Here is an 11,998-nt window from a genome sequence, read left to right on the forward strand (position 1 = left end):
GACTGCCCCCAGATCCCTGCCACCCCAAGCCTCCCAATCTCAATGTCCTCCAGCCCAGCCCCCTTGACCCATTCCAACCACCCTGACCCCAATCCCAGGCCCTTGGAATCCTGACCACAACCCCAGCCCCCCCAATGATCTCCTTCCCCCCAACCCAGTCCACCCCCAGACTCCCAACCCAGCCCCCCCTGCTGCTTCCCCACACCAGAAGTGGGGGGCAGGGAAACCACTATCTCCAGCAGACAGGGGTGGCGGGGTCCTATACCGGGTGGAAAAGGAGTCTCTTATAGCCAGTGGGGGGAGGGGGCAGAGGGGCTCCTATATCCTTGGAGAATGGCAGGGGGGTCCCCTATTTAAGGTGGGTCCCCATACCCCATGGGGACGGCATGGAACAGGAGGGTTTCTTTTAGCATTTGTCAAAAGATTTTTAGAGGAAACTCACACTTAAAAAGCAATTTTAAAATTCTGCACAACAGATACTGCTAGTCGGCATTTCTGTCCAACTGCAGTCTGAAGCCTTGGGCAGAGTGGTTCAATGATAACATGCCCTTGGCTCTTCCCATACCCGAGGTGTCTTGTCCCCTGAGCTCGAGGACTGAATCCTGCCAGAATTCATGTCTGAGCATGGACATGTTTCAGTTTGTGACTGAGACTGGAATGAATTGTTCACAGACACCCCTCACATTGGCCAAGGAAGGAGCAAGGAAACCCATAAACAATACTTCTCAGAGGACGGAGGGCATCAGAAAGGAGAGCACAGAGCCGAAAAGTAGCAGGGACATACATCCAAGAAGAAACAAGTCCCATCAACGTGGTGAAGGAGGGGAGAGCTTCCCCTAGTCCTTGCATCACTCCTCTTGCCCATGAGTCTCCTTCAAGCCCTGCAGCCCTAAGCGTTCTCCTGCTCTCTCCATCTCTAGGAGCTGACGAGAGGTGGAAAGGTGGAAAGGCACCCTATTGTGAAGGTACTTGTTCCCCCCTAGGAAGAATGGGCAGCGTTTAGACTTTTAGAGAATGCTGGGGAATGCACAGGCTCCAAGGCTGATGCAAAGATTGTCTCCTCACAGCTTCCAACATTTGGGCTGGCCTCTGCCTGAGGCATTTCCTCTTAGCACCTGCCCCTAATCAAACCTTGGGAACAAGCCTGTGGGTCCTTTGGGTTCTGCAGCACCCTACATGGGCTGAAGGCTGGGTGAATTCTTTCTTCAGTATACTAGCACGAGTTGGCTTTCCTGAATGCAGACACTGGTGGGTACTGAGCAGGTAGGCACCACAAAGCCCTTCCTGTATTGCTGACAGAATTATGGATACTCCTGGGTGTGAATGTGCTGGTGCCGAGCCAGACTGAAGGACTGGATGAAGCTTTTCTCACACTGAGAGCAATGATGTGGTTTCTCCCCCATGTGGATGCGCTGGTGTTGGGCCAGGCTGAAGGAGCGGGTGAAGCTTTTCCCCACACACAGAGCACTGATATGGCTTCTTCCCTGTGTGGATGTGCTGGTGCTGAGCCAGGCTGAAGGAGCGGGTGAAGCTTTTCCCCACACACAGAGCACTGATATGGCTTCTTCCCTGTGTGGACGTGCTGGTGCTGGGCCAGGCTGAAGGAGCGGGTGAAGCTTTTCCCCATACACAGAGCACTGATATGGCTTCTTCCCTGTGTGGATGTGCTGGGCTAAGCTCGAGGAGTGGGTGAAGCATTTCCCAAACACAGAGCAGAGATATGGCTTCTCCCCTGTGTGGATGAGCTGGTGCCTGGCCAGGCTGGAGGAGCGGGTGAAGCTCTTCCCACACTCTGAACACTGATATGGCCTCTCTCCTGTGTGGATAAGCTGGTGCTGTGCCAGGCGGGAAGAGGAGGTGAAGCTTTTCCCACAATCAGAGCACTGATGTGGCTTCTTCTCCATGGGGATGCTGTCAGGCTGGCTCAGGTGCGGGGACTGGGTGAAGCTGTTACCATACTCAAAGTGGTGGTATAGCTCCTCCGTTGCATGCATGTGCCTGTGCTTGACCAGGCTGGAGGGTTTCCTGACGTTTTTCCCAGACTTGGTGTAGTGATTTGGCTGCTTCCTCCTCTGCATGCACTGGTGTTGTAACAGGTTTTGCCAGCACATTAAGTTCTTCCTGCACTTGGTGCAGTGGTATCTTCCTCCCCAAGTGGATGCTCCGAAGCTGAGCCAGGGAGAAGTGGGTGAAGGTCTTACCACACATGACGCAGCAATACTGATGCCTCTCCTTGTTTGTGTGTTGGTTCTTGATGAGGTCCAAGAGGAACACAAAGCTCTTCTCACATTTGATAAAGTGATGGGGTAGTTCTCCAGAATGGATCTTGCGGTGAGCAGCCAAGGTCAACAGGTAGGTGAAACTCTTCCTGCATTTGGTGGGGTCTTCTCCCCACCATGTCTTATCTTGTGCAGAGCCAGGAGTGATGGGCAGCTAAAGGTTTTCCTGCACTCAGGGCAGGGGTGGGCTCTCCCCCTGGGCTTGGTGATGAGCTCCTACTTCCCTCTGAGGCCATCTCCACTGGCGTTGTTTGGATGCAGTCTCTCTCTCCAGTGGAACTCTGCCTTGTGGTTCTTCAGGTCTCTCAGCTCCACAAATTCTTCCCTGCACCCAGGGCTCTTTCTGGTTTGGGTCCCTTCTCTGCTCTCATGCCCAACTGGAGATGGTACCTGATTCACTGCTACATTCTCCTTCTCCTTTGGGGGCCTCCTCTGACTGTTGTGCCATTGCTTCTTCTCAGGTCTCAGCAAGTCCAGTGCACCCAAACACCCTGGGGAAGTCCATGCTGGCTCCAGGTCTGCAGGCCCTTCCTCAGAAGCCTGCTCCTCAGCTCTGCTCAGCAGCCAGGTACCTTCTGCATGGGGAAGAGAAACTCCAGATTAGTCCCTGCCCTGCAGGCAAAAGGCCAACACTGCTATTCCTTCTGCTGGGATGGGCCTCTGAGCAGGACTGGATATTGCCACCTGTTTCCTTAAGAAAACAAGGTCTTCCTTCCAAACCCTAAGCTCTGTGCGTGAGGAAGGGGCAGGTCCCTGTGCCATGCTAACATTCCCTACTCAGTAGATTTCAGAGCCATATTCCCAGGGTTTCTGGCCCAGCTGTCAGCCCCCACACCTCAGACCCTGCTGGACAAACACATGTGGGACATATGCATCAGAACAGTATGTGAATGGCTTCATGCTCAAATGGACTGAGGATGAGACAACAAAGAATCTGCTTAAAGGAAGAATGAGGATTTCTAAGGGCTGCTATATCCCACAACACAAGTGGGTCTAGGGGGAGATGATGCCAAGCACCCTACCTGAATGGGCTCACATGCTCCAGAAGCCAAAGTGCATATATGATATTGCTCTCTCGTGTTTGCTTTTGATCTCTGGCAGTCCTGACAGCAGCATCTGGGTACAAGGTTGAACAACTCTGTGGTGGATTTCTGGGGCTTGTCAGCAGTCATGGGTGTTTTGGGAACTCTGTTATACATTGGACCAGCTGTTTCTGTGGCACACACAAGTTCTGCTTGCTAGAAAAAGCCAATGTGTTTCATCCCTCCTCCATCTCAGGGAAGATGAGGATTTAGAGCTGTGGCTTTCTTTTCTGAGAAAAGCAGAGCTGTGTTTTCTACCCGTTTCTAGGGAAAGGTATGGTGCAGGGAATGAGTCCATGGAGCTTTCCTCTGCTGATGACACCCAGGTGGCCTCCATGTCACAGGAATATGCAGCAGGACAAAGGCCCTGGCATGAACCTGCATGTGGACTCTGTCCCGAGTCTCAGGCTATGTGAATCTCTGGGGCCCTGAAATTAAATGGAAGTGGAAGTATTCACTTCTTCCTATAACATGAAATCTTGTGGATCCCCCTCACCCCATGGATCCACTTAATTTAGCTTGAGACCATGATTAAACATTTCCTGGTTCCCAGGTCAACCTGACCAAAAGAAACCAGGCAGATCCCTAGCCTCTCATATGCCCAACAGTAACAGCAACGCAGAGCATTTGCATACCATGCTGATTTCCACGGGGGACTACAAATTCCACCCTGGCCTGGGAGAGGATGTTAGAGAGGTCTGGCTACCTTGGGCTAGGGAACCAACTGTTATAATGGGAAGTGAAGATGGAAATTTGAGATCATGGTATCCAAGGGAAACCAGATCTTTGCCTAAAAAATAAAAGCAGCAAACTCTATTTCCCCCTTTAACAGCTGTAATTAGGTGGAGAAGAAAGGAACAGTTGCATGTCTCCACAGCCCTGAATTTCAGGGAGTGGCAATAACACCTGCCGGGACACATTACAAGATAAGCTATTTTAGATCGGTGCAGGGCAGGGCCCCTGTCAGTCTGGGGAGGGGACTTAGGTGGAGGGGACTGCTACAACTCACCTGGCAGCAGCTCCTCTGACCTTGAGATTTCCCCATGGTCCTCATCCTCACAGACCCAGAGCTCCACCTCTCCTCGCTGGATGCGGCAGATTAAGTCAGGTGTGGGACCTCGATATCCTATTTGGGGCAGTGGTTAAAGAGGGTTTGTGACTGTGTACTGGAAGGACAAGAACAAACCAGAATTTGGGAATGGATCCCTTCAACTGAAGGATTCTATTAGGCCCCTGAAGGACAAGAGAGGATGGGCATTTAAGATGAAAGAGATGGCACTGCAGGGAGAAGCTTTCAATAGATGATGGTCCCTGTCAGTGAGGTATTGGAGGGATAGTCATAGAAAACAAAGTACGAACCACTCTGAATTATAAAAAAGGTTGGAAACTGACAGTCACAAGGGACAGGGGTGCAAGTGATGATGCAGTGATGTGTGAGGTACTAGAAAACAGACCAAAATTAGGAGGCATTGGACACACTTATGGATGAAGAATATCCAGTGGTGGAGCCCGGCCTGAGAATCTCCTGCCCCCTGCTATCTGGCTGACGGAGCAAATTTGCTCCAAATTGGCTATCTACGTGTGCCTGGTTGTACTGTAACTTCTCGGAAGTTAATCTGGTACCTCCATTTGCAGGTAGCAAATTAAACATAGAGTAGACCAATTTACTGTGCAGTAAGAGTCTGAACATGAAGATGACGACACTTACTGCACACTAAATTGGCCAACTGTGCAGTAGTGTCTCATGTGGATGCACTCACTGTAAATTAAAGTTAGAATGCCAGGGGAGAGTGCAGAGCAAATTAGGAGAGTAGTAAACTGAAAAATGGGTAACCAGGAGAGGTGCAAACCTAGTCAGTGGAAGATCCTGAAATACTAGGAGGGTAACAGGCTGGGAATTAGTGTTTTTCATCTAGAAAATGAACAAGATAACAGATTAGGGGTGAAAGGTGACTAATATAATATCACATTTCTTGTTCAAAGATATAGCTAGTAAATACCAATGTACCAATGACTGGAGAACAGTTACTTAGCCACTCCTTGCAAAAGGTAAGGAAAGTTATTGCAGCTGAACTCAAGAGGACGATTAACATGAGTAATAATCAGTATGTTTTTAGAAGTGTGCAAAAATCCTCTGACATATTCAAGATAATTACAGAAAAGAATAAAAACCCCTATATGGTCTTTGTTTGGCTAGAAAAAGACTTTGAAAACTACCCTAAGGAAGTCCTTTGAGGGAAATAAGCACCAGAAAAACAAACTGACCCAATAAAAGATCAATCTCAACCTCTACACAAGCCAAAACGAACTCTTATGTTAGAGATCCTTTGGAAATGAAAACGGGTTTTCACTAGGCCCTGCACCGAGCCCAGCTCTTTTTATCACAGGGATGGGTGTCAGACATGCAGAAGGAGTTTAGGAGGAGGACAAAGAAACTGTTGAGAATGGCAGTGTGAGCTTGAGAGCTCAGGTCTCAAAGCAAGTACAGCGAAGCCAGAGTCAGGGGTCTATGGAGATGAAGATGTGAGGAAGGATGGTGGGCAGAAGCTTCCAGTGACTCCTTTCTAGAAGTACCTGGGGTTAATCACGTGTACGTATGTCACTAAAGAAAGAGGTGAGGAAATGCAAAATCCATGCTGTAGCAGCCTAGGCTGATAAAACTTCCATTAACTTCTGCCTGGTAAGAACCGAAGGAGGAGAAAGAGGATTTAGACAACACTGCATCCAGCACGCTGATTCTTAAATGTGTTTGGACCGGAGACGCTAGGCCAAAGGGGGAGGAAATCAGAATAATTCTACAAGGAAGAGCTGTCAGTCAGTTTTTATGGACAATGAATTAGAGATGATGTGAATATGCTGAGAAGGCAAAGGGAGAGCATGCTGCCAAGAAACTGCTGAATATGGAAGCACCAGGAGTTACAAGAATAGAGAAGACTCAAGGGAAGGCAGCTGAATCAAATGAAGGAGGATATAAATATGAGAGAGGCCTGATTACTGACAGAGCAGTGGGGAGGCAGTAGGTTTAACCACCAGCCAAAAGTTCATGAAGCTTGAAAAACACAGAGAAAACAACACACTTCAGAGTTCACATAGCACTAGGGATAAGCAAAAACCAGAGCTTTATCCAGGGAAAAGAGGGCTTGGTAATTCCTCAGCATCTGGTCCCGGTAAAGTACCTTGTCTTCATCCTCCAGCACCTCCCACTCCTTCCGTGCAAAACGAAGAGCCACATCCTCAAAGGCATCCCACAGCTGCAGTCACAAGCATTACATCATCAGCATCTCCTGTTCCAGCTGCTTCCAGCCCCTACAGTCCTATCTGTCTGTATGTACTATGTACTACAATGTTTTGCAAGCTTAGTCTTGACAGGTAGGGGTACAAAATTCCCTATTATTCAGCTGTCACGTAGTGTGGATATGACTCTGGATATAGGAGTTAATGTTTCCGCATTAGCTCATCTCATCTAGGGAGATGATGCAGCTAATTATTGGCATAAGGCGCTACCCCATTGGAGACTCTGTAGTGTAGATGCTTCGAGTCATCCTAGGGAAGCTGTTTCCATGGCAGTGACTCCAGCAAGAACCACTGCATGGAGGATGACCACAAGAATTTATCCTTTTCCACCAGACACCAACCCAGGAAACTCCAGAGCCTGGCATAGTGATGTCAAGAGTTTCTCTTTGCTTCCCAGGTGGCTCTGGGGTGGCAAGCTAAGAGCCTACAGTCTGGGGTGTGACTGGCTAGCCCCATACAACACAGGGTACTCCTCACCCCCGACATCATCTCAGCTGAGCAGGGGCTGCTGCAGATCTTTCTGCTATGTCTGACTGAGAAATGGAAATGAAGGGAACGGGAAGGAGGAGAGGCTGCAAGGGGCAAAGTGGATCCTCAAAGGCTGTGACATGTTTGGGCAACCTGGACTCAGAGCAAAATGAGTTCAGAAAGAAACAGAAGAAGAAACGTGGTTGTCAAGCTCCAGGAACTGTCATATTGCAGTCTCTGGAAATGGAATAACAAAGTTTCTGGACCCTTTGGGGGCAGAGGTCACACCTATCAGAATGGAAAGGATTTCTACAGATGGTATCAGCTCTGAAGCTGCGTATTTTCGCCCCATCAGGCACTGGGGTTAGGGGACAGGATCTGGTATTCATTTCATTTTCTTAGCAGTTACGCAAACACTGGCTTTCTTTATTCCTGCAGACAATTAGCTGAGATATGGGGATTCCCTATACATAATTACAAACAGCAATGCCACGGGCATGCATATGGCCCCCACAACATGCCGATATTTTTAAGACAGACCTGGAAGCCTAGTTGCTCCGTAGCTGCCTCTCATCCACTTCATTTACCTAAGGTACACCAGTAACATTTTGATCCTATGGACAGATGGGAAGGAACTCCTAGAGACATTTCAAAAGGATTTTAACAACTTCCACCCCTCCCTCATTTCAACACTGGAATATTGCATCCAGCAAGATCATTTCCTAGACACTACAGTGAAGGTTTTCAATGGCTACATTGCCACCACACTGCATCAGAAACCTACCAACTACTACAGGTAGCTTTCATCCTAAGCACACCATTAGATACACCGTTCAAAGCCCAGCTCTATGCTACAACACTATCTGCTTCAATACCTCGCATCCACCATGATGCATGCCTTCAGGGCTTGGAGCAGAGAATCCTACAATTAGAAAACAATCCCAAAACTGTAGTCACTAAAAGCAACAGAGCCAGACTCAGAACTCGCTCCAACCTCCTGCCTGGGAAACAAATACAAAAAAGTGCTACTGCTAGTGTCACCTACAGCCCCCAGCTCAAAAAACTTGGATATATCATTACCTCAACACCCCAACCTCAAATAGCCTCTCTAACAACAGGCTACCTAACTCCCATTCTCACCAGGGCACCAGGTCTCGCAATGGACCCTGATGCTCCTTCCTTAATGCACACCACACCATCGCTGAGCCAAATAATATGGATTACAGCAGCTCAGGGCCATTCACCTCAAACTCTACCATTCTCATATAGGCTGGCCCCTGCTTACAGTGCCCCTCTGGCGTCTGCACTGCCAGATGGTGCAATCCCAATATGAAAGGATGAACGAACGCCGAACCAACATGAGGTCCAGGAAGACAAAGGCTTGTGGTAGGATGCTTTAACCTCCTTGGGACATTCCATTCCTGGCCTTGGAGTAGATGTTTTTAGACCAAAACCAACTTGAACATGGACTTGTGCAACAAGAAATCCACAGACTGGATTGTGTGAGGTATAGTCTAAATAGGAACTATAGATTCTTATTTAATTACAGAGATAAGCTTGTGTCTCCTTTGTGTGTCGGGGGTCTTTACCTATTTTCCTGTTTCCCAGCAGCGTCCCCACGCCCACCTCCAACCCCCACCCCCCCATTTAGTATTCAAAAAAATCTCTTTTTTGATAGTCTGACCCCCTACTAAGGGTCCTTTCATTACATGAGAGAAATGAGCTTGGGCTCGCAAAAGTTTCTGCTGTGCCTCTCCGATTCACTTAGTTTGTAAGATGCAAATCTAATCTCCCCTCTGACTGGCCTCAGACGAACACAGATGTCTAACAGCAAGGTATACTGCCTGCCCATAAGGCTGCTCAGAAAAGACCCTGCTGGCATCAGTCGCAGAGACCGTCTATGCTCTGCAGTCTAGGCTAGGCTGGAGGGGACTTGCTGGGTTCAGCTGTAGAGACCATTGCCTCACGCTTCCTGGTGCAGGTGCCACAGTGTATCCAGATGGGCTCTTTCTTGGTTTTCATGCCTTTAAATGTTCTATGTGATTGATCCTTAGAGGCAGCTGAGGCAGTGCTTCTAGAAGTAGAGGGAGGTCTGGCTCCATAGACTCTGGCCAGGCTGTTCAGGGCCAGCAACCCTGGCTATCTGTACTTGGGAGCAAGGTCCTGCTATTGCCAGCTTGGTGTGGTTGCAGCCTCTATCACCAGTGAAGCTTCCTCTCATCACTCTTCACCTCTCTCTATTACCCCAAATTCTTCCCAGCACCTTTGGCTCTGAAGCTGGGGCAGAAGTGAGGCAGTCTCACCCCAAAATGAGCCTGGTGCTTTGCTTACCTCCAAGCTCTCCCCCTGCCTTGGAGGTGTGCCTTGTCCCTTCTCCAGTTGGCCCCACTCAGGTGTCAGGAAGCCCATCTCTCCCATTCTCCCTGGGGAAGTCCACCACAGCTCCAGGATTACAAGCACCTCCTCAAGAGGCTGCTTATCAGCTCTACTAAGGGTCCCCGTGTGTGCAGGGTTGGGAAGAAAATGCTTAGGTTAGCCTGGTGCTGCTGGCACGGAGAAAGCCTTGTTGATCTGCATTAACCTGTGACTAAGGCAGCTAGAGGCATCAGTGTGTGGAAGGGGGGTGTGGGGGTTGGAAGGAATACTAACAGTCCCAGAGCCCTTGTTAAAACATGTCCACTGGCACAAAGCTGGACATGAGATCCAACACCCTGTCCCAGTGCACAGTGGTGATCAAAACAGTGTCAGAACCTGCAGGGACATCGCTCCACGGGAGAGAAGCTCCAGGGATGCTGGTGTGATGTCACTACGCATGTTAAGGGGAGGAAAGGGGGGAAATGCAAGGCCAGTCTTCTTCAGGGCGTGTGAAATGTTTCTGGGGCACTGGGAGAACAAGAAAAGCTGAGCAGTTGGAGCACTTAATCTATCAAAATGGTGTGGGAGAGAGATTTATCCACTGATGGATGGTGCCTCCTGCTGCTAGAAAGGGTAAAACCACTAGTCCTTACCTGTTCCTGGGGATATGTCCGGGGCACCAGCCTGAGAAACTTTCACCTGCTGACCAGTCCCAAGTTTCCTGTTTTAGGGGAATCTGCAGCAAGACAGAGGCATGGGGTTAACTGTACATGAACCAGCCAAACGTCTGGCAATGGGGAATAACCCATTGCCCTGACATGAGCATCAGCCTTTTATTGGGCACAGAGGGCTCCCAGGGGCATGAGAAAGGGATGATTAGAACATTCATAGATGATCAATAATTGATTGCTACCATGGTAGCACTACAAGGCCCAACCAAGATAAAGCCCCTTTCTGCTGGGAGCGCACACTTGAAAGATCCTGGGTGCTGCCCACCAGGGATCAGAGTTCTGTCCTACCCCAGCCATGTGCTTATAACTGGCTCTGTCACAGGCAGGGGCAGACGTCTGAGCCGCTCATCCTGAACGCAGGACAGCCACTCAGGCACCCAGACCCACACTCTGGACTTCATCCGGTACCTGACCTGCCACTGGCTCCTTGGACCTGTTCAAGACCTAGTAGAGTACTGCATGGTATGCACTGCTATGTGTCTCACCTGACAGCACTTCTTTTAAGCTTAAGGCCTCACTCCCATCCCTGTTTTCTTTTTATTTGTCCATGACAATCAACTGATCTTCATCCAATAGCCAACTCTAACAAGAGGGAGACGAACCATTGCTTTGTGGGTATCAAGTCCATATTAACCTTAGACATCAAATAGGTTGGTAAGCACCTGACTCCTGGTCAGGTGGGGTCTCCTCTTTGAGGACATGAGGTGTCTTGTCCTGAGGCCCTGGGGTTTCCCTCTGTCCTGCCTCCTCCAGAGACATGTCTGTAGGATGGGTGCCAGCAATCACCAGGCTCCTGCAACGCCCCCACGAGCTGCATCTTGTCCGTGGAATCCTCCTCAACCGTCACGCTCGCTGCGACCTGGGGATGAGATAAATGTGTTACTGCGGAGCCAGGAACTGGGAGAGGCGGGGTAGAAAGGAACATCCCCCCCACACACGGAGGTGGGGACGGCAGCACTGAGGACTGGGGTGGAACGAACCCTCTCACCTGGAGCGTCTCGTCCTCCTCCTGCCCCAGCTGAACCCCCTCGGCCAGGGCCACGGCCTGGGCGCAGGTCTCCACGCCGCGCCCCCACTCCCAGCTCCGCGTCTCCCGGGGCAGGATGGCCAGGAACTGCTCCAGCACCACCAGCTCCAGCATCTGCTCCTTGCTGCGGCGCTGGGGCTCCAGCCAGCGCTGGGCCAGCTCCCGCAGCCGGCCGCACACCTCCCGCGGCCCCGCGCCTTCCCGGTAGCGGAGGCCCCGGAAGCGCTGGCGCCAGGCGTGCGGGGCGGGGAGGTCGTGCCCCGGTGCCGGCGGGGGGGTCACCAAGTCCAGCTCCGCCTCAGACGGGGGCTGCTTCACCTCCCGGCCCTGCATCTCCTGGCCATCGACCGGCTCCTCCAGCACCTGCTGTCCGACTGTCTGCGGTGCCGAGCACGGCGGGGAGGGGGACGCCCCGCCAGCCCCAGCCGGGACGAGCCCAGGGACTCTTCCCGCCTGCCCCGCTCCTGCGCGTCCGGCCGGCGCTGGCGGTGTCGGGCCCGGGCCTGTCTGCGGGGAAGGAGCCGGGCACATCGCACCGCGCGGGGGCAGACCCAGGACCCCGACACCCCACCCCACTCCGCGCAGCGCAGCGCACCGGCCCCTCCGTCCGCGCACAGCCCGGGACAGCGGCTGGCTGCACTCGCGTCCCCACCCCCAGCTGGCAGCGGCGCACGCGCAGTGAGACCCGGCTCCAGGGGAAGGGAAGGGAGCCGCGGGCGGGTGTCTGCGCATGCGCCCTAGGCAGAGTGGGGGCGGGGGCTG

At 51.4% G+C, this 11,998-nt stretch overlaps 1 protein-coding gene across 3 annotated transcripts; it reads right to left on the minus strand.

The window, feature by feature from the left end:
• Positions 1 to 438: 438 nt before the first annotated feature.
• LOC109282648 (SCAN domain-containing protein 1-like) lies at positions 439 to 11,912 on the minus strand. 3 transcript variants are annotated; one of them, XR_009457569.1, is made up of 5 exons: positions 11,198 to 11,912; positions 10,844 to 11,068; positions 10,132 to 10,214; positions 4,371 to 6,612; positions 2,861 to 3,395 (listed from the first exon to the last, which is right to left on the minus strand). XR_009457569.1 is itself a non-coding variant. In XM_059718971.1 (3 exons), exons 1-2 carry the CDS (start codon positions 11,765 to 11,767, stop codon positions 10,883 to 10,885), a joined length of 756 nt encoding a protein of 251 aa, XP_059574954.1. In that variant the 5' UTR covers positions 11,768 to 11,882; the 3' UTR covers positions 8,773 to 10,214; positions 10,844 to 10,882. The 3 variants fall into 3 exon arrangements, 1 of the variants encoding a protein (XP_059574954.1); XR_009457568.1 differs by lacking the exons at positions 2,861 to 3,395; positions 4,371 to 6,612 and adding an exon at positions 439 to 2,854 and having other exon boundaries at positions 11,198 to 11,882; XM_059718971.1 differs by lacking the exons at positions 2,861 to 3,395; positions 4,371 to 6,612 and having other exon boundaries at positions 8,773 to 10,214; positions 11,198 to 11,882.
• Positions 11,913 to 11,998: the final 86 nt, after the last annotated feature.

This window comes from Alligator mississippiensis, chromosome 15 (assembly GCF_030867095.1).
Source record: "Alligator mississippiensis isolate rAllMis1 chromosome 15, rAllMis1, whole genome shotgun sequence".
NCBI classification, from domain to species: domain Eukaryota; kingdom Metazoa; phylum Chordata; order Crocodylia; family Alligatoridae; genus Alligator; species Alligator mississippiensis.